General features: G+C 40.1%; 1 protein-coding gene across 2 annotated transcripts in view; it reads left to right on the forward strand.

Annotated features, from left to right (window-relative positions):
* SIN3A (SIN3 transcription regulator family member A) overlaps nt 1–27,956 on the forward strand; it is a 72,816-nt gene that overhangs the window by 7,503 nt on the left and 37,357 nt on the right. For both annotated transcript variants that reach the window (XM_004758457.3, XM_013059394.2), the window contains exons 2-6: nt 14,554–14,775; nt 18,740–18,916; nt 25,033–25,139; nt 25,863–26,145; nt 27,190–27,441. In XM_004758457.3, coding sequence (XP_004758514.1) covers nt 14,554–14,775; nt 18,740–18,916; nt 25,033–25,139; nt 25,863–26,145; nt 27,190–27,441 — 1,041 coding nt within the window. The remainder of the gene's footprint in view (nt 1–14,553; nt 14,776–18,739; nt 18,917–25,032; nt 25,140–25,862; nt 26,146–27,189; nt 27,442–27,956) is intronic.

Genomic DNA, 27,956 nt, shown 5'->3' on the forward strand with positions numbered 1-27,956 from the left:
CTCTTGCTCACTCTCTCTGACAAATAAATAAAGTCTTTAAAAAAATTAAAAGGCTTTCTTCCTCTTCTGAGTAATACTACTAAGAGTTGTTAAGCTTTACTTTCTGTAGATTCTCCTAAAAATGATAGTTAACATGCTTTTTAATTTTTTAATTAAAAAGAAATTTTTTTAAAGATTTATTTATTTATTTGACAGAGATCATAAGTAGTCAGAGGGAGTGCAGTGGGGGCAGGTGTAGAGGGAGAGAGAGAATCCTCAAGCAGACTCACCCCTGAGCACAGAACCACCCAATGCTGGGGCTCCATCCCAGGACCCTGAGCTCATAACCTGAGCTGCAGTCAAGAGCCAGCCTGTTAACCAACTGAGCCACCCAGGCGCTCTATTAACATGCTTTTTAGAACTGTACCCTCTGCTTGAAAAATGACTTTCATTTTTTTCCAAAGATTTATTTTTATTTTTTTTAAGATTTTATTTATTTATTTGACAGAGAGAGATCACAATTAGGCAGAGAGGCAGGCAGGAGAGAGGGAAGCAGGCTCCCCGCTGAGCAGAGAGCACGATGTGGGGCTCGATCCCAGGACCCTGAGATCATGACCTCAGCCAAAGGCAGAGGCTTAACCCACTGAGCCACCCAGGTACCCCTAAAGACTTATTTTTTAAAAAATTAAAAAAATAGGGACACCTGGGTGGCTCAGTGGGTTAAGCCACTGCCTTCAGCTCAGATCATGATCCTGGCATCCTGGGATCGAGTCCCACATCAGGCTCCTTGCTCGGCGGGGAGCCTGCTTCTCCCTTTGCCTCTGCCTACCACTATGTCTGTGCTCACTCTCGCTCCTCTCTCTCTCTGACAAAAAAATAAATAAAATCTTTAAAAAAAATTTAAAAAATAAAGATTTGTTTATCCTAGAAAGACAGAGCACGCACACACAAGCTGAGGGGGCAAATGGGGAGGGAGAGAGAATCTCAAGCAGACTGTGCACCAGCTCAGGTTGAGATTAGGACCTGAGCTGAAACCAAGAGTGGGAGGCTTTTTTTTTTTTTTTTTAAGATTTATTTATTTATTTGACAGAGAGAGCGAGACGGCGAGAGAGGGAACACAAGCAGGGGGAGTGGGAGAGGGAGAAGCAGGCTTCCCTCTGAGCAGGGAGCCCAATGTGGGGCTCGATCCAGGATCCCGGGATCTTGACTTGAGCCGAAGGCGGACAGTCAACGACTGAGCCACCCAGGTGCCCCAGGAGTGGGAGTCTTAACCAACTATGCCACCTACACACCCCAGTAAGAACTTCCATTTATTGAGCCATTATGTCCCAGGCACTGAGTTAGGCAGTACATTTATTTATTATTATTTTTTTAAAGATTTTATTTACTTTTTTGACAGAGAGAGAAAGAGATCACAAGTAGGCAGAGAGGTAAGCAGAGAGGGAGGAGGAAGCAGGCTCCCCGCTGAGCAGAGGAGAGGGCCTGATGCGGGGCTCAATCCCAAGACCCTGAGACCATGACCTGAGCTGAAGGCAGAGGCTTAACCCAATGAGCCACCCAGGTGCCCCTGGCACTGTACATTTATTAATCCATTTAATTTTCATGATAACCTTGTCTAGTGGGTACTGTGAAGTCCATGTTTTAAAGATGAAGAAACAGTGATACAGAGAGGTTAAAACTGTGGTAAGTGGCCATGATAAGCATGGCCTGGTGTTCTGGTTCCAGAGTCCCTGCTCTTAATTCTACACTTCATTTGTGTCTGGTCTAAGGATAGTAAACAGTGAAGGAGCAGTGTGCTTTTAAAAACTATTGAGGTAAAACATATGTAAACATATGAGGTAAAACATATGTGACAAAATTTACCGTTTCAGCTATTTTTAAGTGTACAATTTAGTGGCATTAAGTACACTCACTTTGTTGTGCAACCATTACAACTATCCATCCAGAACTTTTTCATCTTTCCAAACTGAAACTCTGTACCCATCAAACAACAGCTCCTTTATTTATCTATCTATCTATCTTTAAGCATTTTATAATTTTAGCTCATGAGTGTGTGCATGAAGTAGGGGGGCAGAGGGAGAGGAAGGGAAAGAAAGAGGCAGATTCCCCACTGAGTGCAGAGCCCTCTGTGGGGCTTGATCTCAGGACCCTGAGATCATGACCTGAACTGAAATCAAGAGTTGGTTGCTTAATCGACTGAACTACCCAGGCACCCCAAACTCAACACCCCAACAGGCCCTTTAAATCTCTCCCCAGCCCCTAGCAACAGCCATTCTACTTTATGTTTGTGTGAGTTTGACTACTCTAGGTTCTTGATATTTAAGTGGAGTCCTACAGTAATTGTCCTTTTGTGTCTGGCTTACTTCACTTAGAATAATGTCCTCAAGGGTTTATCCATGTTGTAGCACATGTCAGAATTACCTTCCTTTTTAACGGTGAATAATATTCCATTATATGTATATATCACTTTTTAGTGATTCACATTATCGGTGGGCATTTGGTTTGTTTCCACCTCTTGGCTATTGTGAATAATGCGAAGAACATGGATATATAAATACCTCTTCAAGTACGTGCTTTGAATTCTTTTGGGTATATACTCAGAAGTGGAATTGCTCGATCAAATGATAATTCTGTGTTTAATTTTTTGAGGACCCAGCGTTGTGCTTTTGAAAGCAGCTCTGAGGGAAAAGACTGGAACTCTGATTCTAAAGGGGAACTAGGTCAACACCCATTTCTTGAGCACCTTCTTAAGTAGCCCTGGTCTGACACAGGAGGAATCTTTGTCCCAGAAAAGTTTACATTCTTAGAAGGAAAGGCAGATATTTACATGATGATTTTATTACACATCAGTGGAGATTGAGTGCTGTAAGAGTCAACTATAGAGAGCTGAAAGGAATTCAGAGGAGGGAGACCCTACTTTTGGGGTGGAGGAGGAGATGACACTGAATGAGCAGCAGGAGGATGAAGCTTGAAATCACAGATCCAGTTGAAGCAGGTTGTTGAATGTATGAACTTAGACATCTCAGAGTACCCCTAGAGAGTGTTTTGGGAGAGTGTCTTTTAGAAAGAGTGGCATTATGTTGAAATTCACACATGAATTGTAGTCTCTTCTAGAGTTTGTGAATCTTGTTCTCTCTTCAGTTTATAGACCTGATTGCTTTTACTGCTTTGGAAGGTGTTTAAGAATAAGAATCATAGTGAAGAAATTAGGGACTTGGCACATATGTTACTGCTACCATGTGAAGCTCTAGATACGCTAATATGGCCAGCTATTGTTTCCTGATACTTCCTTTCCTTCAAGTGCCTTCCTAGTTCTACTTCAGTTAAGTGAGTAGTAGAAGTAATATCTTGGGATTTTTGTCTTTTTCTGGTTACAGCTCAAGTAATACTTCTGGATACTTTTTTTGTTAAGGTTAAGGTTATTCAGCAGCGTACCCAGGAGGATAGTGTATTCTGCCATTATTGCTTTATCTTATTTACAAACATTTCAGAGAATCTTGGGTTTGTGTCTTTTTTTTTTTTTTTTTTTTTTTTTTAAAGGTAGGTTCCCTCTGACGTGGGTTGTGAACTCATGACCTGGAGATCAAGACCTGAGCTGTGATCAAGAGTTGAATGTTTAACTGACTGAGCCACCAAGGTGCCTCCTGCCACTTTTTTGTTTTAAGATTTTATTTATTTGAGAGAGAAAAAGCAGGGTGGGCGAGGGAGGAGCAGAGGGAGAGGGACAAGGAGACACTGCTCAGCACAGAGCCCAATGTGGGGCTTGATCTCATGATCCTGAGATCATGACCTGAGCCAAAATCCAGAGTCCGATGTGTAACCAAGTGAGCCACCCAGGCACCCCTAAGTGTAAATTCTAATTGTATTTAGACAGTTATCTGTCTTAATTGTCTTTTAACGACATATTAAAAATACCAAAAAACCTTGGCTTCCTTTAATTATGTAATTTTATTTTGGGGTCTCTCTTCAGAAGACATGCCTAGTGAGAATTGTTGTCAAATATAATCAAACGTATAGAGGTTTTTGCCCCTATACATTTGTGGGGCAACTGGTTTTCCTTAGCAAGAGCTGTACCACTAACTTAGACCATCTAGGCTGGAACTTAATTTTTGTGATAGCCTCTGTGCCTAGAATAATATTGGCACGTAATAGGTAATAAAAAGTATACGAACTGAACTCAAATTGCATTTTAAAGTTTGTTAACTACGTCTCTTTAGTTGCAAATGGCTTCAGAGTTAAGCATTTATTAGTAGCAATTTCGAAGGCATACGTCTCTTTTTTTGCCCTTCCCTTCTTTTGTTTTTGTACTACTCATCACCTTTCTGTCTTGTGTGTCTGCATGTTATTTGTACTTAGAGCATCATGGCTGTGGGTACTTCCTCAGTCCTGCTGATATGATATCCTTGCAGACTGGTGGGCTAATGAAAGATACATATATGTCTGTAATCCCTATCTGCAGTTCTGAAGCGTAAGAATTTTTTGTTTGTTTGTTTGGTAAGTTTGGTTCCACAACTGATTAATAGCCACCAGCCGGGTCGAGACTGTCTCACGTGGTACAGAGATGTGAATGTGCTTAATTAAGGAGAGTTACCTTGTATATTCTCACCTTTCTAAAATCCAAACAATGCTGATAACTCCCAGCTTTCTTTAATTGCGGACCTCTCCCCTGTACTAGAGATGAGCATAACCCGTGGCCCACTTCTTATTTCTTCATATTTCTTCTTGGATATTTAATAGGCATTTTGACCTCTTTTTTTCTGTCTTACTTGTATTTAATCTTCAGTAAGTCCTTTTTACTCTATATTGAAAATACTACTCAGAATTTGATCACTAAATACCACCACCACCACCACCCTACTCCCAACTGTAGCAGTGAATGTAAGTACATCTCTAACTTGAATTGTTTCAGTTACCTTAAGTGTTCCCTCTGCTTTGTTATTCAGCTCCTCTTGGGCTGTTCTTAGCACAGCAGTCCAAGTGAGTCTTTTAAAACCTTATTCAGACCATGTCACTTTTCTGCTTGAAACCCACCAGTGGCTTCCCAGGTCAGTCTGGTGATTAAGCTTGAATCCTCATTATATGACTTCTGAGAGCAAACACAGTATGCTCCTTACCCACTGTCCCCAACCCCATTACCTCTACATTTTCTATCAGTCTGTTTTTTCCTTCATTCTGTTCCAGTTATACAGTCTTTTTGCTGTTTTTGGAAAATATTAAGCACATATATGCATCAGGGTCTTTGCATTTCCTTTTCCTTCTGCCTGTAATTCACTGATTTCCACATGGTTAGCTCTCCACTTCTTTTACCCAAAAGTTACTGTATCAGTGAGATATTCTTTAGTCACTCTTATGTAAAATTTCAAAAACCCTTCTCTTTTTCTTCTTAATGCTTCTTCTTAGTGCTTGTCACTGTCTAGTGTTCTGAACACCTTGTGTACTGTCTTTTTCTCCCTCTTCATGTAAACTTCATGAAGGAGGAGACTTTTTGGTTTACTGCTATTTCCCTAGCTCCAAGAAGAATGCCTGGGACGTACTGTGGACTCAATAAATATTAGAGGGTGCATGTATGAATGAGTGAGTAATTTGAATTTTGCCATAGGCAAGACTGTATGCTATGCACAGGGGAGAATACAAAATTGGTTAAAGATATATGTGCCCAGGCCTGTGTGGGGGCAGATAGCTAATAGAGTAAATACAGGATGAGGTTAAGTGACACATCTACCTGTCCTGTTAACTGTCTCAAGTCCTATTCTTTTTCAAGAGAGAACAAGAGAGTGTGAGGTGGGGAGGGGCATAGGGAGAGGGCAAGAGAGAGAATTGTAAGCAGGCTCCACACTCAGCATGGGGCCCAAGGTGGGGGCTTGATCTCATGATCCTGCAATCATGACCTGAGCCAAAATTAGGAATTGGATGCTTAACTGACTGAGCTACCCAAGCACTCCTCAGGTCATAATTACAATGCTTTCTTCATAGCTGTAGCTAGCTTATCTTCTGTTATTTATGTTCAGTCTGTTTTATACCAAAGAGAGAATTTACTTATTTTCATTTTAATGAGATAAACTCATTTGAGCTATTACCATTTATACATCTGAACTATATTATGGGATCTTTAAAACTTTTTACTGATTTGCCAGAGAGAGCACAAGCAGGGGGAGCGGCAGAGGGAGAAGCAGGCTCCCCATTGAGCAGGAATCCCAACATGGGACTTGGGACTCCCAGGACCTCAGTATCACTACCCAAGCTGAAGACAGACTCTTTATTTATTTATTTATTTATTTGGCAGATAGATCACAAATAGGCAGAGAGGAAGGGAAGCAGGCTCCCTGCTGAGCAGAGAGCCTGATGCGGGGCTTGATCCCAGGACACTGGGATCATGACCTGAGCCGAAGGCAAATGGGAAGGCAAATGGTTCAGCGCACTGAGCCACTGAGGGGCCCCCAAAGACAGACTCTTAACTGACTAAGCCACCCAGGCGTCCCTATATTATGGGATCTTAATGATCTTAGTTTTCTATAGCTTGAAACATTTTGGTATTTCATCATCCTACGAATTATTTCATCATTGCTCATCAATTATTCCCTATTATACTAAAAAAGAGTAAAATAATAAGAAAAGGGAAGAATGATGGCATTGCCTAGAAGGATAATGCAGTGGTAAAATAGATCATCACTGTACACTTCAGTTTTCTTACTGCTTTGCCTGAAGCATTACAGCATCTTCCAAGATGGTGTACAAAAAGTTGGGAGATACCATCTTAAACAATCTGTAAGACATTAGCAGCTGGGGAATCTGAGTGAAAGGTATATGACCATTTTTTATACTATTTTTACAACTTTTTTAAGCTTTCAGAGAACATATTTGGTAATCTTTCATTTTTTTGCCTCCTGTAATGGCAAAGAGAAATAAAAACAGAGGAAAACCCTTCACAGGTATCAGAGGAGCTAGCAGAGAGACACAGTCCAGCAGACAGCAGCCGGCTAGACTGGGGCGATGGTGGTGAAACTGTGTGCCTCTTCACAGACTGTGTAGTCTTTAGGTGACAGTACGATGCACTTTTTCAGAATGAAGAACGTAACATGTACACCACGTATTTTTGAGAGGTGGGTAAGAAATAATGATATCATCCAGGTAGTTGTTCAGCAGGAAGGACTTCAGAATGAAGTGTTTTAATGTGAATCAAAACCATTTCAATTTGCTAAAAGGGTATATGATTGTGTTCTTTCATCTTCTAGGATGTTTATGCACTGAAACTGACTTGTGAGTGGACATTTACTAAAGGCAGGTGTACAGAAGTGATTGGAAGGAAACAGGATATAGAAATGAAAAAACATTGGATAGATCATTCTAATTGGCGTTTATTAGCCTAAAACTGAGAACGCTTGCAGCTGTAGAGCAAAGAAGATGATTGTCCTTGACAATAAAATTAAGAATTAAATTTTCAAAGTATTGTGTATGGTGATACAAAAAAAGAAAAAAAAATCCCAAAGTGGTGATAAGTTAGAACTTTAATAGAGATGTATCTGAAATCAGAATTTACAGAATGACTATGTTCCAACCTCATGTGTGATATTTGGTGACTTGTCAGTTGCATTTTATTTTTTTTATTTTTTATTTTTAAAGGTTTTATTTATTTATTTGACAGAGATCACAAGTAGGCAGAGAGGCAGGCAGAGAGAGGAGGGAAGCAGGCTCCCTGCTGAACAGAGAGTCGCATGCAATCCCAGGACCCTGGGATCATGACCTGAGCTTAACCCACTGAGTCACCCAGGTGCCCCTCAGTTGAAATTTTCTGTCCTTGTCATTTCTTCTTTTTACAGATATTTTTGCCACAGATGTAGCTTTATTCATTACAAGCTACTGGTGATTCATTTTTTTAAAAGAGTGTATTGATTTATTTGAGAAGAGAGCATGAGCAGGGAGAGGAGCAGAGGAAGAGGGAGAAGCAGACTCCCTGCTGAGCAGAGAGCCCAATGTGGGGCTCAGTCCCAGGACCCTGGGATCATGACCTGAGCCAAAGGCAGAGGCTTAACCCACTGAGCCACCCAGGTACCAAAGTCAGTTGCATTTTTAAGGATATTAACTGTTTTGGGTATTTATATATCCAAAACCAGGGAAGTAGGAAATAAAAATTAGGATTTGCTATTTAAGTTCTTTTTTTTTTTTTTTAAGATTTTATTTATTTATTTGACAGAGAGCACAGCAGGGGGAAAGGGAGAGGGGATAAGTAGGTTCCCTGCTAAGAAGGGAGCTCCGTGTGGGACTTGATCCCAGGACCCTGGGATTATGACCTGAGCCAAAGTCAGACACAAACCAACTGAGCCACTCAGTACCCCTATATAAATTCTCTTTAAGAAAAGTTATTTATTTTTATTTTAGAGATGGGGGAGGGGTAAACGGGCAGGGGGAGAAAGAGAGAATCTCAAGCAGATTCCCTGCTGAGTGTGGAGGTCAACCTGGGGCTTGATCTCACAACCCTAAGATCATGGCCCCAGTTGAAATCAAGAGTCAGACGGTTAACCAACTGAACCACCCAGTCACCCTTTTTTTTTTTTTTTTAGATTTATTTATTTAATTTAGAGAGAGAGTGTGCATAGGCGCTTGTGTGAATGGGGGAGGGGGTCAGGCAGAAGGGGCAGAGGGAGAGAGATCCAACCTACTCCATGGAGAGTGGAGCCCAATGCAAGGCTTGATCCCACCACCACTGGGTGATCACAACCTGAGCAGAAATCGGAGTCCAGTGCCCAACCGACTGAGCCACCTGGATGCACCTAGGCGCCCGTGCTATTTAAATTCTTACTAAAGTTTCTAATAAAGTTGTTTTTCACCCAAATGGTAAATAAGTTTTTCTGATACAGCAAGGGTTCAGGGTAAATCACATGTCCTAAAACAAAGCAGTGATGGGGTGGCTCATTGGGTTAAGCCTCTGCCTTCCGCTCAGGTCATGATCTCAGGGTCGTGGGATTGAGCCCCATAATCGGGCTCTCAGCTTAGCAGGAAGCCTGCATCCCCCTGTCTCTCTTCCTACTTGTGATCTCTCTCTCTGTGTCAAATAAATATATAAAACCGGAAGGAAAAAAAGACAGTGATATATTTTGAACAACCAAGAGGACTGTTTTGAGCTACTTTGGCAAAAATTGTTGTCATACCACAGTATGATATAATCCCACCAAAGCTCACAAAAGGTTTGTACCTAATGGGGGTAGCATTATATTAGGTTTTGGCCAAATAATTCTTTGTTGTGGGGGATTATTCTGTGCATTTTAGGATGTTCGGGAATTCATGAGATGTCAGTCGTACTCCTGTCCCCTAACTATGACAACCCAAAATGGCTTCTGGCATTGACAGATGTGCTGACAGATGTGGTGGGGGGTGGGGGGTTCTGGCAAACTCTCCTGGTTCTGGCCCACTTCATTAGAAGAATGTAAAACTGATGCAGGGTGCTTGGGTATTATTAGATCTTGTGTTTTAAGAAGAACGGGTTGTTTATTTCGTGGAGCTATTATTTTGTATAAAATGGAAAATGAAACAGATTACATTTTTCATTTATTTTGGGATACTTTTCCTTTTCTAGCAGATTTAAATCCTGAAGTGGATTTTTTTTTTTTTTTTTTTAAGATTTTTATTTAAGAGGGAGAGTGTGTGAGGGCACACAGGGGCGGTGCAGAGGGAGAGAGGGTCTTAAGCAGACTCAGTGCTGAGTGCAGAGCCTGATGCAGGGCTTGACCTCACAACTCTGAAATCAGGACCTGAGCTGAAACCAAGAATTAAATGCTTAACTGACTGCACCACCCAGGTGCCCCTCCAAAAGTGGTTTTTTGGACAGGTTTTGAGGTTGACTGGTGGGCACTTACACTGGATTAAAGTACATGATTACATTTCAGTATATGCTTTGATAAGAATTTATTTGCTTTTGAAGAGAAACTTTCCGTCTTTCCACAGTATTTATTGATGTAAACTGACCATTAAAACTGACACTTTAATGTGGTTTTATGTGATGCTGACCACCAATAAGAACAATTTTGGAGGATTTTTTTAAATTACATAAGTAAAGGAACTTAAAAATGTGTCTAATTCAGGAAAACAGTACAAAATTAAGGGGCATTATAAAGGATCAACCATAAATTAAATGCATTTCAAAAAGAAAGTTGTATTCATGGGACGCCTGGGTGGCTCGGTTGGTTAAGCCGCTGCCTTCAGCTCAGGTCATGATCCCAGCGTCCTGGGATCGAGTCCCACATCGGGCTCCTTGCTCCGCAGGGAGCCTGTTTCTCCCTCTGACTCTGCCTTCCACTCTGTCTGCCTGTGCTCGCTCTCGCTCTCTCTCTGACAAATAAATAAATAAAATCTTTAAAAAAAAAAAAAAGAAAGAAAGAAAGTTGTATTCATAAAAGCCTCCATAATAGAGCAATTTAGTTCGTTCATACACTCTTACTTCTTTAATTCTGTCATCTCTGTTTAAGCCAGTTTATGGAATTTATTTGTTATTTATTCCTTACTTTCATAAACAGATAAAGCAGGGCTTGATTTCACAACCCTGAGATCAGGACCTGAGCTGAGATCAAGTGTCGGTTGCTTAACCTACTGAGCCACCCAGGTGCTGCCCCTAATTTGTAAAATTTAAATGAAAAGATAAGATTCTTGAAAGTTGGATTTTCCGTTTGGATTTTATTAAGCATGGAGAACTGTCTGGATTTCTAAGGCCAAATTTTTACTGTAATGAAAGACATTTTAGGTGTAGAACTAGAAAATTGGTTTTTATATTTATCGTTCTGAAAGGGTTAGCTTTTACTTCTGCCCTTTTAAAATTTGTCTGAAATGTGACACAGTGGCTTACTGGTTGTTCTGTCCTATTCCAGAAGACTGCCCTGCAATATCAGAATTATCCTGCTCTGCTTGCTTTATTTGGGAATTATGATTTCTTTGCATGATGAATTGGAGCTATTCCCACTTTTTATTATAACACATGGCCAGATGACTTTTTAAGTGTTCCGCTGCCATTGTTTGTTCACGTTAGTCCTTCTTCACTAATTTCTGTCCCTCAAAGTGCTTTTTTCCCTCTTGTTTCCTTGTTTTAAATTCTATCTTCATGGACTAAAATTCTGATAACAGTGTAAGCTCCAAATCTGAAACAGTTGGAGGCCATAGTAGCGGATGAAAATCTGTCAGCTGAAGCAGGGCTTGAAAGTAGCTTTGTGTCTGACTCTTGTGGCTCCATTATTTGGCATTCGAATACTGATAGTCTGGAATTTCACTGACCTCTCTGCAAGCAAGGATACTATTGTCTGTCCAGTATTTCTACTCCAGATTGGTTATGCATTCCAAGGAGAGAGTGTCTAGCTCCTTGCCATGTGACCTTGAACAAGTCACTTAATTTCTTTTGAGTATCACTTTCCCTCTAAATAAAAGTTCTGGGTGTGCCCATCTGACAGGACTCTTGGGAGGAGCACATTGACTTAACAACAGTCATTTTTGGAAGACTTTGTTGTGGGGCAGGAAATCTGTACTGTTCAGTACTGGTCCCCCACATAAAGCAGAGTCTGGCATGTGTAGATTCTTGGGAATTATTTGTGGAGTAAATGAAATGGCAAAGACTGTAAAAGGCTTGTTATCACCTGTACGTCCAAAGTTACTGTAATATTTTAATATCATCCTGTGTACCCCCATGCCCTAATTCATTTCCGATTTTCAGGATATAACCAAACATTTACCTTCTCTATAGAGTTTTTTCCAGTATACACATTTCTACTCCTTACCAAATTTATAGTACTTACTTGTACTGCTCATGACCTTATTTGTATTGTTAGCCCTTCCTCCCAACATTTTATTAAGAACAATTTCAGGGGTGCCTGGGTAGCTCAGTGGGTTAAAGCCTCTGCCTTCAGCTCGGGTCATGATCCCAGGGTCCTGGGATGGAGCCCTGCATCGGGCTCTCTGCTCAGCAGGGAGCCTGCTCCCCCCCCCCCACGTGCCTCTCTGCCTACTTGTGATCTCTGTGTGTCAAATAAATAAATAAAATCTTTAAAAAAAAAAAAAAAAGAACAATTTCTGATACACAGCAAAGTTGGTAGAATTTTACAGTGAATATTCCTGTGCACACTAGATTTTACATTACCATTTTATAGTACTTGCTTTGTCATATATCCGTTCTTCCTCAATGTATTTCAAAGTAAATTTCAAACATTAGTACACTTTCACTTAAGTATTTGAGCATGTGTATCCTTATCCAGAGTTCAGTATTTGTTTATAGCTTTTTCCTTCTGATGATGCAAAATTTATAATGAGAAGCACAAAGTTAATGAATACATTCTGTGTGAGTGTTGAAATCACACTGTATATATTCTGTAGCTTGTTCTTTTCACTTAATCGTATGTTTTGGAGGGCTTTCTTTATAGAGGAACCCCTGTCTTTCTAATTGCTACATAGTTTACCCAATATAGATATATTAAGTTCATTCATTTATGGGTAGGCATTTAGATTTTCCATACTCTGTTGCAGTAAATACACTTGGCAGGTGTATAGGACAGACACCTGAAAGTGGAATTGCTCTGTGAAAGGGTATGACCATTTTAACTTTAAAAATTTAATGGAGGGGCGCCTGGGTGGCTCAGTGGGTTAAAGCCTCTGCCTTCAGCTCTGGTCATGATCCCAGGGTCCTGGGATCGAGCCCTGTGTTGGGCTTTCTGCTTGGCAGGAGCTTGCTTCCCCACCTACTGCTTGCCTGTCTACTTGTGATTTCAGTCTGTCAAATAAACAAATAAAATCTTTAAAAATTTAATGGATACTATAAGTTGCCAACCCATAGTCTCTGCCAGTTAAAACTTCTGCCAGTAGTATTTCCGTATACCCTCACCCACACTCAGTATCATCATTCTCTCTTAATTTCTGCCTGTCGCTTTTGGGTAAGTGTCATGTTACTTTATATTTCTTTGACTACTAGTGAGGCTGTATATGGTTTTCCCAAATAGTTTTTAAGCTTTTATAGGACACCTACCTCCTTCATTTCTGCTCCCTGAATATTTGCTAATTTAAAGAGTGAATGTTGCCAAGCCTTCCTGCTTTGTTGGGTTGAGCCTGAAAGGATGAATGAGTTAAGTGTGGGAGAGATCAAAGAAAGCTGAAGTTGCTCAGTGCATGTGTGTCTTAATTAAGTAAAGGGACTCTTCTCCCTTTATTTCTTACACTGTGAGAGGTAGGTGATACTGAGGTGATTAGGAATTCAGGCTCAAGGGGCTCCTGGGTGGCTCAGTGGGTTAAAAAGCCTCTGCCTTCCGCTCAAGTCATAATCCCAGTGCCCTGGGATCAAGCCCCGAATCAGGCTCTCTGCTTGGCGGGGAGCCTGCTTCCTCCTCTCTCTCTGCCTGCTTCTCTGCCTACTTGTGATCTCTCTCTCTGTCAAATAAATAAATAAAATCTTAAAAAAAAAAATTCAGGCTCTGGAGGTAGATTTGGTGAATTTATATTCCACCTTTACCTGTTAGCTCTGCAGCCAAAACTGGAATATCAATTCACCAAATTCACCTGTTGATCAAATAAAATTCGCCTGTTAGCTGTGCAGCCTTGGGCAGTTTACTTAGTCATTAGGTTTGTTTCCTCACTTATAAAATAGAGAATAACAGCACCTTGCTTATAGGGTTGTTGTGGGAATTGTAGTAATATTTATAAACTGTGTAGAATGGTGTTTAGGATTCATTATATGCTAAATATTATTATATTAATGATTACTCTCATTCTTTCCCTTCTGCATGGTCAGTATTTGAGTGTGTGAAGTGGTAGGACTGTGGGGAATGCAAAGTTGTAGAGAACCCTACCTTGAAGAAGCTTTGGCTATTGGAAAAGCCCCCAAAAGACCAGACTGGATTCCCTCCCAGAATATTACTAGACTTTTTGCATCTGCCTCCACAGAGGAATATTATTAAGAAGGGATTCTGGAATCTCCTTAGTGTTAAGGAATGTTAGAGTCGGAAGTAACCTAAAGATCTTTTCCAACCCTGTCATTTTATAGTTGGAGAAACAAACTCATGGAATGAGGAAGTTGTTGAAATGTACATAGCTCTTTAAATTGGCAAGTCTAGAACCATTGTTCTCTTACTTGTGGCCTACTGCTCTTTCATGATTGTATTTAATTGTTGAAACTATTGATATTTTAAAAATTAGACCACAGTTATAGTACTAGGTTTTGAGAGGAATTAGAAGCACTTGAATGTTTTTGTAGCTTATGAATATGTCATTGATGTTAGGAGTGGTGGCATTTGAGGAGAAAACTAGAGAATAAAGAAAAGAAAGGTATATTTTCATGTTTTTAAATTGGAGATTATTTTTTGACTCTGTAGTCCCAAGTTAATTCAGAGTGTGTTATTATTTAAACTTTTGTCTTTGAGTTGTGATAACACCATCCACTGTGGGAGCTGTGTGTGCAAGCATGCACCTAAACTAGCCAGTGATCATCTCCAGGATGAAGTCAATAGTTGGTTTTGGGAATTGAGCTTTTAATAAATTTGGGTGCCCAGTCCTCTGTTGTACACATCAAATAGATGTGTGAACTAGTTTGCATGTCGGTGCTTTTGGTTTCTGCAGGTTTTGTGGTGCATCCCTGAGCATGAGCGCAGAATGAAGCGACGTTTGGATGACCAGGAGTCACCGGTGTATGCGGCCCAGCAGCGTCGGATCCCTGGTAGCACAGAGGCTTTTCCTCACCAGCACCGGGTGCTTGCCCCTGCCCCTCCTGTGTATGAAGCAGTGTCTGAGACCATGCAGTCAGCCACGGGAATTCAGTACTCCGTGACACCAAGCTATCAGGTGAGCTGGAGCGCAGCCGGGGACTTAGTGTAAGGGAGGAGCATTGGTGATTTCGTCCAATGAAAAAAAATATTGGATTAAGCATCCAGTTAGATACAAAATTATGTATATGGGATATTTGTAAGTAAGATACAGCAAATAGCAAAAACAGTGTATACTTGGGTACCACCCAGGTTTTTAATTTTTTATTATTTAGTTATTTTTTTTTTTAATGTTTAAGTAATCTCTACACCCTGTGTGGAACTCAGACTCATAACCCCAAGATCAAGAGTTGCATACTCCACCGACTGAGCTAGCCAGGTGCCCCTTAAAGATTTTATTTAAGTAATCTCCACACCCACCTTGGGATGAAAACTTTCAACCCTGAGATGAAGAGTCACATGCTCTGCCCACTGAGCCAGGCAGGCACCCTTATATTTTTTTCTTTAACTCACTTTTTTTTCACTCAGTGCGGTTCCCAAGACTTAGCCATATTTTTGTGTGTGAATATTTGAGTCATTTTCACTCTTTAGTGAATTACATGACTATATCCTAGCTACTTACCCATTTTTCTTTTGCTGGACTCTTAGGCTATTACCAGATTTTTACTGTTGTAAAGGTGCTGTGTGAGTGTCTCTCTTAGTGCAGTGGTACTCACAGTGGCAATCCGTGACAAGATAACCTTGCACCAGAATTTAAAGCAATGTACTACTTTTTTTTTATTTAAAAAAAAGTCTGGCCATGGGGAAACAAAGGCAGCTAAATTAAATAGTGTGCTTATTAGTAAGTGAAGCAATTAGTTTACATCCAGGTGTAAACTCCTTATCTTATTGCAGATCACTCAACAGGTTTGAGGGCATATGAGGAAGAGTTTTATTCCATATCCTGACCAGTGCTGATCTTTCATCTCTTATCTGTTTACTGTTTTGTAGAAATGAAAGAAATTTGTTTTCTGCCCTTTTTAATTGTGAAAGTAAATATCACCATAGTTTTTTTTTTTTTAATGATCCTCTTTCTATGATCCTTTTTTAATGATCCTACTTTATCTGCCCCTTCAGACTTCAACCCATTCGTGATTTTTTAGGTTACCTATATTCACCTGCCTACCTACACTTCTCTTTTTATGTAATATGAATGATACAGTATATACTGTTCTGCTCTTTGCTCTTTTCACTTAATATATAGTGGACAGCTTTTCACTTGAATACGTATGTGTAGATCTAGGTAATTTTTAAGAAATCACTACCTTTTTAATATTCCAATCTAGGTCAGTCTGAATCATAATTTATTTACCTGGTCTGGAGAGACCTTCAACCACCTCATTAGTGACTTTTTAAAAGTTCTGGCTGTTACTGGAAACATCAATTAGTTTAACCTTTCTTTTTTTAAAATGTATTTTATTTATTTATTTGACAGAGATCACAAGTAGGCAGAGAGGCAGGCAAAGAGAAGGGGAAGCAAGCTCCCCGCAGAGCAGAGAGCCTGATGCGGGCTCCCAGAACCCCCCGGATCATGCATGACCTGAGCCAAAGGCAGAGGCCTAACCCACTGAGCCACTCAGGCGCCCCTAGCGTAACCTTTTTTGAGAGCAGTTTGACACTTGTGGCAGATTCTTTAATTACGGTTTGATCTAGCAGTTCCATAACTTCATAAATTTCTCAGAATTTATTATAAGAAAAACAAAGAAGAGGGAAATCCACGTGAAGTAGGAAATGGTGATTCTTTAGGTGTCATTCTTTCTCAGGGATCCCCCTTGAAGTAATACCATGCCCTCCTCTGGGACTGAGGGTTGCAGTCAGAGGACTGTTGCAGATTGAATCTTTAAGTAAGATCTTGGAAGAAAGAAAGGCTGTTTTCCTTTGGTGATTACTTGTATCTGAACAGATTGATGACTATTTCCTGTACTTGGGATAGTTGCATCTATTCATATACTAGAAACTATAATGTGTTCACATAAAACCAGTCATCTCAAGTATGTATAAGCTCCAATTAAGCCTTTTAAAAAACTGTTCAAAACATACATGTTGGAATATAGAAGCTCAGAATAATAACTCTTCTTGCTAGAGATACATTATAGCTTTCAGAATTGTCTAAATAGTTTCTTTTTACTCCTAATGTATAGCTATACTTTGTGTGGATTTGTAAGTAGTTGTCTATTTCCCATTCTCCCCTGTCCAGGAGAATCTTTTTTTTTTCTTTTTAAAGATTTTATTTATTTATTTGACAGAAACAGAGACCACAAGTAGGCAGAGAGGCAGGCAGAGAGAGGAAGGGGGAAGCAGGCTCCCTGCCGAGCAGAGAGCCCAGTGTGGGGCTCGATCCCAGGACCCTGGAATCATAACCTGAGCTGAAGGCAGAGGCTTTAACCCACTGAGCCACCCAGGTGCCCCATGTCCAGGGGAATCTTTATAAATTTGTGGGGACTTGAAAAAAAACTAATCCTCTCTTACATTGTAGTATACAACTTCCACTGCTTAGATTAAGTTCATGTTGTTTCGTCTCCTTATTTTGGAGAGTGCAAATCAAGGATATTGTCCTTAGTTGTCTTCTGTGGTGATTAACAATTCTGAAATAGGAAATAAAAAAAGCTTTGGAAATTTTACGTAGCATTTTTGCAATAGAAATGGAAGGAAAGAAGCTTGTGCTTTATTTCACTCTAAGCTTATAAGAGGAGGAGAGAAAGAGTAGAAAATAATTATGTCTGAGACCAAACCACTAACAGTTTGGAAGAAAGTTTTGTTTAGCAGATAAGGATAGCAAAATAAACAAATGGGGATAGAAGTAGAAAATAAGGGTAAGCAAAATAAAAGTCTTCTCTAATCCCATTATCACAAGATAAAAGGCTAACATTTTGCCTTTTTAAACTCCAAGGTTTAAAATCTTTTTATTGATTTATAGATACTGCTTTGTAATGTGCTTTTCTAAAGAAATGTTTAAAAGTTTAAATCTGTATGCAACACATGAATACATTCAATTTAAAGATAATGAACATTTTATAATGTTAAGATATGTATCCATATCAGTGCTCTTCTAAGTGTGGTCCACAGATGGCTGATGTATATATTTTCTTATTAGTCTATAATGACATGTGTACAGAAATTGAGAATATTTAGACACAGCGATTTGGATATAATAATTTTGTAATATATCTGTAAAATGTGGGAATGGAAATTATAGGCTTACGTATTTTTCATTTCACTTCTGTAAAATTAATTTTTATTGTATTTTATAAAAGTAGTGGCCCGTGATGGACTGGAATTTAAGAAAAGAAAAAACAGGTCCTTTGCCATAGATAGTTTGAGAAGTATTGAGCCATATAATTTTAATAGTGGCAGAGAATCCTGTTGTAATATGGGTGATTTCATTTCACCAGTTCCTTTTTATGGGAAATTTGGGCTACTAATTACTGACAGTCCCTGACTTAGGATAGCTTGACTTTCAATTTTTCACCTTTATGATAATGTGAAAGTGATACACGTAGAAACCATACTTGGAATTTTGAATCTGGACCTTTTCTTAGGCTAGCAATATGAAGTGCTTTACTCTTCTGGTGCTGGGCGGTGGCAGCCTCAGCTCCTGGTCCCGTACACGATCATGAGGGTGAATAACCAAGACCCTTATGCCATTCCAGTTTTTCTCTCCGTATACTAGTCGACACATTCTATGAGATACTTGGCACTTTCATATAAAATAGGCTTTGTACAAGATGATTTTGCCCAACTGTGGCTACTGTAAGTATACTAAGCACAATTAAGGTAGGCTAAGCTGAGCTATGATTTTCAATAGGGTAGCTGTATTAAATGCATTTTTGATGTCGGATATTTTTAGCCTAAAATGGGTTTATTGGGATGTAACACCATTGTAAGCCAAGGAAGATCTGTAGTTCTCTGTGTGTGTGCAAAGATATGCATGCACATCTTTTAGATGCATCTGGGGAAGAACGCAAAAGCCTTGAAGTTTCTTGTCTGCATTTTGTCCTCCTCAGGTGTCAGCAGTACCACAGAGCTCTGGCAGTCACGGGCCCACCATCGCGGCGGTTCATAGCAGTCATCATCACCCAGCCGCTGTGCAGCCCCATGGAGGCCAGGTGGTTCAGAGTCATGCTCATCCCGCCCCACCTGTTGCACCAGTACAGGGACAACAGCAATTTCAGAGGCTTAAGGTGATCTTCAGCACCTCTTCTTCCATTAAAAAGTTTTCTCTCTCAGCAGGAAGCATTGGCTTCAGCCTATTACTAGTGGCATTATAACTTTTTTTTTTTTTTTAATTTTATTTATTTATTTGACACAGAGAGAGAGAACACAAGGAGGGGGATTGGGAGAGGGAGAAGCAGGCTTCCCACCGAGCAGGGAGCTCGAGGCAGGGCTCAATCCCAGGACCCTGGGATCATGACCCGAGTTGAAGGCAGACACCCAATGACTGAGCCACCCAGGCGCCCTGGCATTATAACTTTTAACATGCTAGCTAGACTAGGAATTGAATCACAAGGAGTTCTACTTTGTTTTTGTTTTGAAACCTACTTAGATTTCCCATCTTACCATCAGTGCCTTATCCAGAAAATTACATTTAAGAAATGTTTTTGGAATGTATAAATGCATGGTACTGAAATGTGTCAGGATACAGGGACTGTTTTCATACGAAATAAACAAAGTCCATTTTTTTGGGATACCTCCTTTTGAACTCTCAGTTCTTAGCATGGCAGAAGGTTTTCTTGAGCGTCCACATGGTTGGCTACGGTCCTGTACAGTAATTGGGTCCAGTATTACCTTACGATTTAATCTTTTTATCCCTGCTTATAAATAGCTGAATGGGCTGGCATCTTCAAGTCCATCCTTAGTAAAACACATGCTCCTTTTTTGGGAACCTTTATAAAGATTGGGGAAGACTATAATTGTGAATGAAGTGTCAGTGTTTTCATCTGTTCTGCTGAGTATGTGCTGTAGGTTTTCAGTGCCTTTGAAATTCATAAGGCATCTGTGGAGAAGTAGAGCTTGTGTTCCCAGCTAACCCTCTCTCTGCTTACTTGAGTGTTACTTTTCAAAATAAGAGATTGTTGCAGTAAGTGTTCCAGATTTCAGGTTTTTAAATTTTACATTTATATAAAATTTCAAATCAAAGACAAGAAATATAATTTTAAAGAACCGTAAAGAAATGGGCTGTTGGGTCTTAATTTGGTCCTGTTGGCCTAATTAAATAGTTTCCAGGTAGGAGTGAATGATATACCCTTGAAGGACAAATCCATGTGTAGCAAACGTTTCGACCTTCTGTTTTCCTTGATGCTTAATCTAGTTCTCCCTGATCCCTGCGCACATTGGTTTGGGTTCTCAGGAGCTTGTTTAATTTTGGCCTAAGGAAACTAAATGCTACATAAATATGAAGCATACCAACGCTAAGCTTTATAGAGGGATTTTGTAAAATTTGTTTTGTCTATATTAAGTAATTAAGAGTTGACTATACTTAAAAAAAATTGACTATAAGTAAGCATAGTGTTTAAAGAGAATAGAAATTATTTTGCCTTGAAACTTCACTCTGGGCTCTGTCTTTGGGAAAATTTGTGTAAGCTATCTTGATTTTTTTTTTTTTAATTTATTTATTTGACAGACAGAAATCACAAGTAGGCAGAGAGAGAGGGGGAGGCAGGCTCCCTGCTGAGCAGAGAGCCCGATGCGGGGCTCGATCCCAGGACCCTGAGATCATGACCCGAGCTGAAGGCAGAGGCTTTAACCCACTGAGCCACCCAGGCGCCCCTCTTGATGTTTTTCTTAAAACATTTTGCCTGTCTGCTCACAGAGTGGTGGCTGTGTACCAAACTGTATCAGTGCCATGAATTTAGCACTTCACAAAGTCCTGAAAATACTTTTTTAAGTTGTTTTGGTATGACTTAATTCATATTAATACTGTATTCAGCTGTTAATTAATACCTTAATGATGCCAAAGAGCTTCTAAACTTGCTGTTAAACTAACAAAAATGTATATTTCTATAGGCTTTTTCAGCCAGTCCTATCAAAGCACAGCACCTGCTCCTCTCCTTCACTTAGGTATAAGTATACAGTTGTCTTTGTGTGTTTTACAGAAATTGTCAAGGAAGCAAGAAAGGGTTCTGGAGTTGGGGTTTTAGAGTGAGTCACAGGTAGAGTCAGTTTCTCTGTTCCTTCTCTTCTCACTCTTGTATATGATTCCTGGATGCCGTGATGTGAATTCGTGTTCTGATGAGGAGGGGTAAAATGCTTTCTTGTGCCTCCATTGTAACTTCAGTTTTCCCACACTGCCTGCCATTTTTAGATCAGTCTTAGAATGCTTTACAAGCATTGGAATCAACTTCAATAAACCATTTATATTCTATAATAAGGAAGTGTTCAGTGAAAATACATAGGTTATTTCAAGAATCAGCATTGTCTATACTTTCTTTTTTGTCTTTGGCAGATTGATGACAAGGAAATTTGGATAATTTCAGTGTTTAGTGTGATCTAGCTACTTGTTGAATGCTAGCAGCGTAGATATTTGGCACTTCTTGAGCGAGTTCTCTTTACAGTTGTTCGTGTTTGTTTTCCCAACAAGATTGTGAACCCTAAGAGGTTAGGGACCTCAATAATAAATGCCTGTTGAAGTGAACCAAAAAAATACATCAGCAGACTCAGGGCCTCTCCAAGTGTTTCCCTAGACCTGTAGCTTCAGAAGGACCAGTTCTAAGTTGTTTTCTTCGAGCTGCATACATGCTTCTATAAAGAGTTGAGCTATACTTTAGGTAATGAGAGAATCTCCTCATTATGTTTACATACAAATAGTATGTTTGTTTGTTTATTTGTTTATTGGAGTGGAGGGGCAGAGGGAAAATCTTTTTTTAAAGATTTATTTATTTAACAGAGAGAGAGATCACAAGTAGGCAGAGAGGCAGAGAGAGGTCGGGGGAAGCAGGCTTCTGCTGAGCAGAGAGCCCGATGCGGGGCTCAATCCCAGGACCCTGAGATCATGACCTGAGCTGAAGGCAGAGGCTTAACCCACTGAGCCACCCAGGTGCCTGAAGCAGGCTCCACGCCTAGCACAGAGTCTGACATGGGGCTCAATCTCACAATCCTGAGATCATGGCCTGAGCCACCCAGGCCCCCAGATAGTTCATTTATAATGTGGTTATCATGCTGGGTGTTTTTTAAGCATAGTGTTATTTTATAACTAATTTACATAGCAGTTCACCATAACCAGTACCTTTTTTTCTCTAGACTTGAATACATCACATAATTTCTTTGACTCAGGCATCTGCATTTTTTCTCTCAGTATTATTATTTATTATACCATAGCATGATTACTTTTTTATTCAAAATTTTGTGGCCCTTTTTTTTTTAATTTTAAATTCTAAAAATTTTTTAATTTTTTAATTTTATTTTTATTTTTTATTTTAAGATTATTTATTTATTTATTTGACAGAGAGAGATCACAAGTAGGCAGAGAGGCAGACAGAGGAGAAAGCAGGCTCCCCACTGAGCAGAGAGCCCGATGCGGGACTTGATCCCAGGACCCTGAGATCATGACCTGAGCCGAAGGCAGCGGCTTAACCCACTGAGCCACCCAGGCACCCTTTAATTTTATTTTAAAAAAATATTTTATTTATTTATTTGACAGAGAGAGAGAGATCACAAGTAGGCAGAGAGGCAGGTGGGGGGTTGGGGAGCAGGCTCCCTGCAGAGGGCTCGATCGCAGGACCCCGAGATCATGACCTGAGCTGAAGGCAGAGGCTTATTCCACTGAGCCACCCAGGCACCCCTATTTTTTAAAAATTTTTCAAAAGATTTTTATTTATTTATTTGACAGAGACACAGCAAGAGAGGGAACACAAGCAGAGGGAGTGGGAGGGGGAGAAGCAGACTCCCTGCTGAGCAGAGAGCCTGATCAATGTCAATGTTGAACTTGATCCCAGGACCCTGGGGTTATGACCCAAGCCGAAGGCAGACGCTTAAGGACTGAGCCACTCAGGTGCCCCAGTTTTGTGGTTTTTTTTTTTTTTTTTTTTACAATTCCTCCTTTGTCACATGGTTGTGAATGCTATTCTTAAATATCTTCCAAAGTCTTTGTTTCTTCTGCAAACTTAATGAGTTTTATGTTCCATCAGCCTAGTCATTAATGAGACATTTCAATATGGAAAGTTCTGAATATGAATTAAATCATCCATTGAATTTCAACAGAAATTGTCCTGTTACTTCTAAAGTACAGAAGATCCAACCATGAAATGAGTGGGTATTGATGAAGTATACATACTGCTCTAGCAAAGCTAAAATACTCAGATTAACCATGGCATGATGGTTCCCACGATGGAGCTTCCCATTAGAGAAGTTTGGGCAACTCTTTGAAATATAATTTCATGGTTTATTTGAACATTAATGTTCTGTATCACAATATATCACAAGTTTGTCAAATCATATGTTTATTTCTGAAACTTCCCTATAGTTGATATTTTGTATGATTTAAAATAATCCCAGAGTATATAGGAAACACCTAGTAGGTAATTCCCTTGGATTTTTCCTGAATAACTAAAAAAATTAAGTCTTCCTAAATCAGACTCATAACTTTGTAGACCTTCAGTCTTGTTCCTTTGTGAATGGTCACAGAATTTATATAATTTAGTGACTGTTCCTTTCCTTTATCTCTCATATCCTGTCAGTCCTGAAACTGTATCACTTCTACCTTCTATAAAGCTTTTCAGTCTATACTGTTCTCTCTTTTCCTTTGGTACTACAGTTCAAGCCACTTTTTTTCTCACATTGAGTTTAGCCTTATAGCATAATTGGCTTCCTGTCTCCTTTCAGTCTGTCCTTTGTACCAATTTGTTCACAACACTGTAGGCAAATGGAGTACACTAAAATGCAGATACTAAAAATCTAAACTGCTTTTTTTTTTGAGAGAACAAGCAAGCATGGGAGTGCAAGAATGGGTAAAGGGAGAGGGGGAGAGAGAATCTTAAGCAGGCTCTTTCCAGGTCCTACTACAGGGTTTGATCTCACCACCCTGGATCATGACTTGAGCCAAGATCAAAAGTTGGACGCTTAACTTATTGAGCCACATAGGCGCCTCTAAACTGCTTTTTTTGGTCTTTGTTTTGTTTTTAAACATTTTATTTATTGGGGGGGGGCAGGGAGCACGAGGGGAGGGGCAGAGGGACAAGCTGACTCCCAGGTGAGTGTAGAGCCAGACTAGAGGCTTGATCTTAGGACCCCGAGATTGTGACCTGAGCCAAGGTCAGACATTTAATTGACTGAACTACCCACACACCCCACCCCTAAACTGCTTTTTAATAAGATTTACAAGGCTTTTTGGGATCTAGGTCCTGCTTCCTCTCCTGTCTTCTCTCTTGTCACTCTTCCTGCCACTCTTCTTCCTTTTCACCATAGCTCCTTCAGCTGAACTAAAGTGTTTGCAGTTTTCCCAGTGTACCAGATGGTGTCCTGTCTGGGATTTTGCTGATGCTGCTTCCTCTGACTTTCTTTGTAGGTCTGTCTTCACTTTCACTAACTTGTACTCATCCTTAGGACTCAGTTTAAACCTCACTTCTTGGGGAAGCCCTTCCTTATGTGCCCATGGATTTTTCTTAGTGCAGAAGTGCCCTTCCGATGTGCTCTCTGGGCATTCAATGATTCCCCATTTACCCCACTGTATTAGAACACCAAATGAGATGTGAATGAACTTCTATAGAGCAGGGACTGTGACATGTTTGTTTGACTCCTTAGTACCTCATGTTTGGCCTGCTGTGGTTATGTTGTGGCTTAGTAGATATTTGTGAAATGGATGAATGAATGAATAAGTGAACAGTACATTAATGTGATGATTTTTCACTCATTGTTCTCTGGAAAATTATCCAAGGCAAGGCTACAAATTTTATGAGTTGATTCTTATTTTAAGCTTGAGTCTTACTATTGGCATCCATACTACTATTTTATTTTATTTATTTATTTTTTAAAAGATTTTGTTTATTTATTTAACAGACAGAGATCACAAGTAGGCAGAGAGGCAGGCGGGGTGGGGGGAAGCAGGATCCCTGCTGAGCGGAGAGCCCGATGTGGGGATCTATCCCAGGACCCTGGGATCATGACCTGAGCCGAAGACAGAGGCTTTAACCCACTGAGCTGCCCAAGCGCCCCCATACTACTATTTTAATACTCTCGTGTATCTTTACTGTATGTTTTAATTTTGTTTATTACATTAATTTTATTTAGGCATAAGTCATTTGTTTTTTAATAAGAATCTTGGTTTACGTTCTTTTTATAACCTTGAGATTTATCCCTGCCTCAGGTGGAGGACGCGCTGTCCTATCTCGACCAGGTGAAGCTGCAGTTTGGTAGTCAGCCTCAGGTCTACAATGATTTCCTTGACATCATGAAGGAATTTAAATCTCAGAGGTAAAAGATCTGTGTGGTTTTATTCAAGCTTTGTGCTTGAAATGTTGATTTTGGAGGGGGAGGATATGGCTCGTTCTCATATGCCGAGAGATAAAGGGTGCCTTCTTTTGGGGGGTTTAATTTTTAGGGTCATGCTTTTAGTTTATGTTTGGCTTATTGATGAAAATTATAGGCGGCCCTAGACCTTTGTATTCTCCCTGTTGGTTAATTTTTTTTCATTAAAATTTTTCTTACTACTTCACCTCAATCAGGGAAGTAAACTGGAAATGTTTAGGTTACCTGCTCTTTGAGTTGACTTAAGGATACACTAATATTCTGGCATGGTTCACTGTTAGAGTAATTCGTAAAAAATGTAGACACATAATGATTAATGCTGGTGTGTCAGAGGGTGGGTCTTGAATGGGAATTGCTGCTTTAGATTTACTGATGAGAATATCTGCTTGTTAGGACTGTTAATCATGAACATAGGTTCTGTTCAAAATTGTGACCAAACCTCTATGAATATGATGCTAAAATTGCTTTGGAATTTCAGAATTCTTTCTGTTTTGTTGATTTTATAATATGCAGGTTGATTTTTACATTTTCCTGTTGAAAGAACCTAGTGGAATGTGTTATTTTTTTCTTAGTAGGCTGTTGGTCAAGCTTGCCACTTTAATTTTTGTGGTTTGTTGTGTGTGTGTGTGTGTGTGTGTGTGTGTGTGTTTTGTTTTTTGTTTTAATCAGCATTGACACCCCAGGAGTGATTAGTCGTGTGTCCCAGCTGTTCAAAGGCCACCCCGACCTGATTATGGGCTTCAATACCTTCTTGCCCCCTGGCTACAAGATTGAGGTGCAAACCAATGACATGGTGAACGTGACAACTCCTGGCCAGGTTCATCAGATCCCCACCCATGGCATCCAGCCCCAGCCTCAGCCACCACCCCAACATCCTTCCCAGCCTTCAGCCCAGTCAGCCCCAGCTCCTGCCCAGCCAGCTCCTCAGCCCCCACCTGCCAAAGTCAGCAAGGTGAGCACTTGGAATACTTTGCATCATGTGAAATGCATCCCTAGAGAGCACCCTCCTTTGACAAGTCCCCTTTATGTAAGACTTAGAGACATCAGTTGTAGTGATTTCATCAGAGTAGATCCATAGTCACTTCCCTGTAAGATGGTTTACATTTACCTTCTACATATTTAGATGTCTGTTTAAATCAACATATCAGTAACCTATGAGGACTTGTTTTTGTCCCCACCTCCTGCCCTAGTGAACCATGAACATCCCAACAGATGGCCACTTGACTTGAAGTAGTACTTTGACAGTATGGCAGAAACGGTCATCTCATGATCAGATTATGCTGTTGCCCATGGGGTCATCTTACAAAAGCCACTCTGTTTACCAGATTAGGTCATATCAAGCCGAGCAGAAGACCCTACTGATGGTGGTAATGATGGTGGTGGAATGTTCTTGTTCTAGAACTGCACTGTCTGATACTGTAGCCACTAGCCACATATGGCTGAGTTTAAATTTAAACTAATTAAATTCAGTTTCTCAGTTTTAATGGCTATGTTTCAAGTGCTCAGTAACCCCGGGTGGGTTAGTGGCTGTATTCTGTAGGACAGTGCAGTGTGAAAGAACATTGCTGTCACCTCAGTTCTATTGGACAGAGGTAGTTTAGAAGATTTTTATGTGGATTTCTGCAACAAGTGTCTTCTGACATTAAAGATCTATAGAGAGTGAGGGTTGTGGTTTTTTTTTCTCCCTCTTCTGTTTGCACCTGTTGAGTGAGCTTAAAAATTGCATTAGAAAAATTCTGCCCTGTAATTAGAGATGTAGCCACTTTTCAGGTTGTATTTAGAAAATTTGAGACTAAAATTAATCTGTATTAGAATGTGTGAGCCCTTTGCACTCCTCACCCCTGCCCAGTATGATTTGAGTTGGCCTAAAATGGCCTGGCCAGAGTGAATTAAGGACGTTTGTTGATCAGACATCTTGTTTCTCTTTAGTTTGACCTTTTTTTCCTATGTCAGACCATCTGTGTTCCTGAGGAGGCTATGACTTTTTTCTTTTTAGCCTTCCCAACTACAAGCACATACTCCAGCCAGTCAGCAGACTCCCCCTCTCCCACCATATGCGTCCCCGCGCTCTCCACCTGTCCAGCCTCATACACCAGTGACAATCTCGTTGGGAACGGCCCCATCCTTGCAGAACAATCAGCCTGTGGAGTTTAATCATGCCATCAACTATGTTAATAAAATCAAGAACAGGTTCCAGGGCCAACCAGACATCTACAAAGCGTTCCTGGAGATTTTGCACACATACCAGGTAAGAGATCCGCTCTTTTAGCCCGCCTTAGCCAGGTCACACGCTGAGGGCATCTGACCAGAGAAGGATTTGAATAACCGTTACTGTGGTCTCTAATTGTTACTGGAAGTCAACAGGTTAGAAACTGGGATGTGTGTTTATAAAGCTAGTTTGATTTGCCTGACTTTAATTGCCTTATAACAATAGGACTTTGAAGTTACTGCCTTGTGAAGCAGATTCTTATTATCTGGGGGGTTTAGAGGATGATTTGTGTAGTGTAGTTCATCTACAGTAGAAGGAGGACATATTTCTCTATTATCTTGTGTTTTATTGGTTGGTAGTGGTCCCCTGAGCATTCACATATACTCTCTTTTATTTATTATTTTATTTTTTAAAGGTTATTTTATTTATTTATTTGACCTGTTCCCAGCATGGGGCTTGAACTTATGACCCCAAAATCAAGAGTTATACACTCTTCCAACCTAGTCAGCCAGGCGCCCCGTCCTAGTTTTAAAAAAATTGTCAGCCACCATCTT

Source organism: Mustela putorius, unplaced genomic scaffold (genome assembly GCF_011764305.1).
Source record: "Mustela putorius furo isolate JIRA1106 unplaced genomic scaffold, ASM1176430v1.1 tig00003972_pilon_pilon_pilon, whole genome shotgun sequence".
Taxonomy (NCBI): domain Eukaryota; kingdom Metazoa; phylum Chordata; class Mammalia; order Carnivora; family Mustelidae; genus Mustela; species Mustela putorius.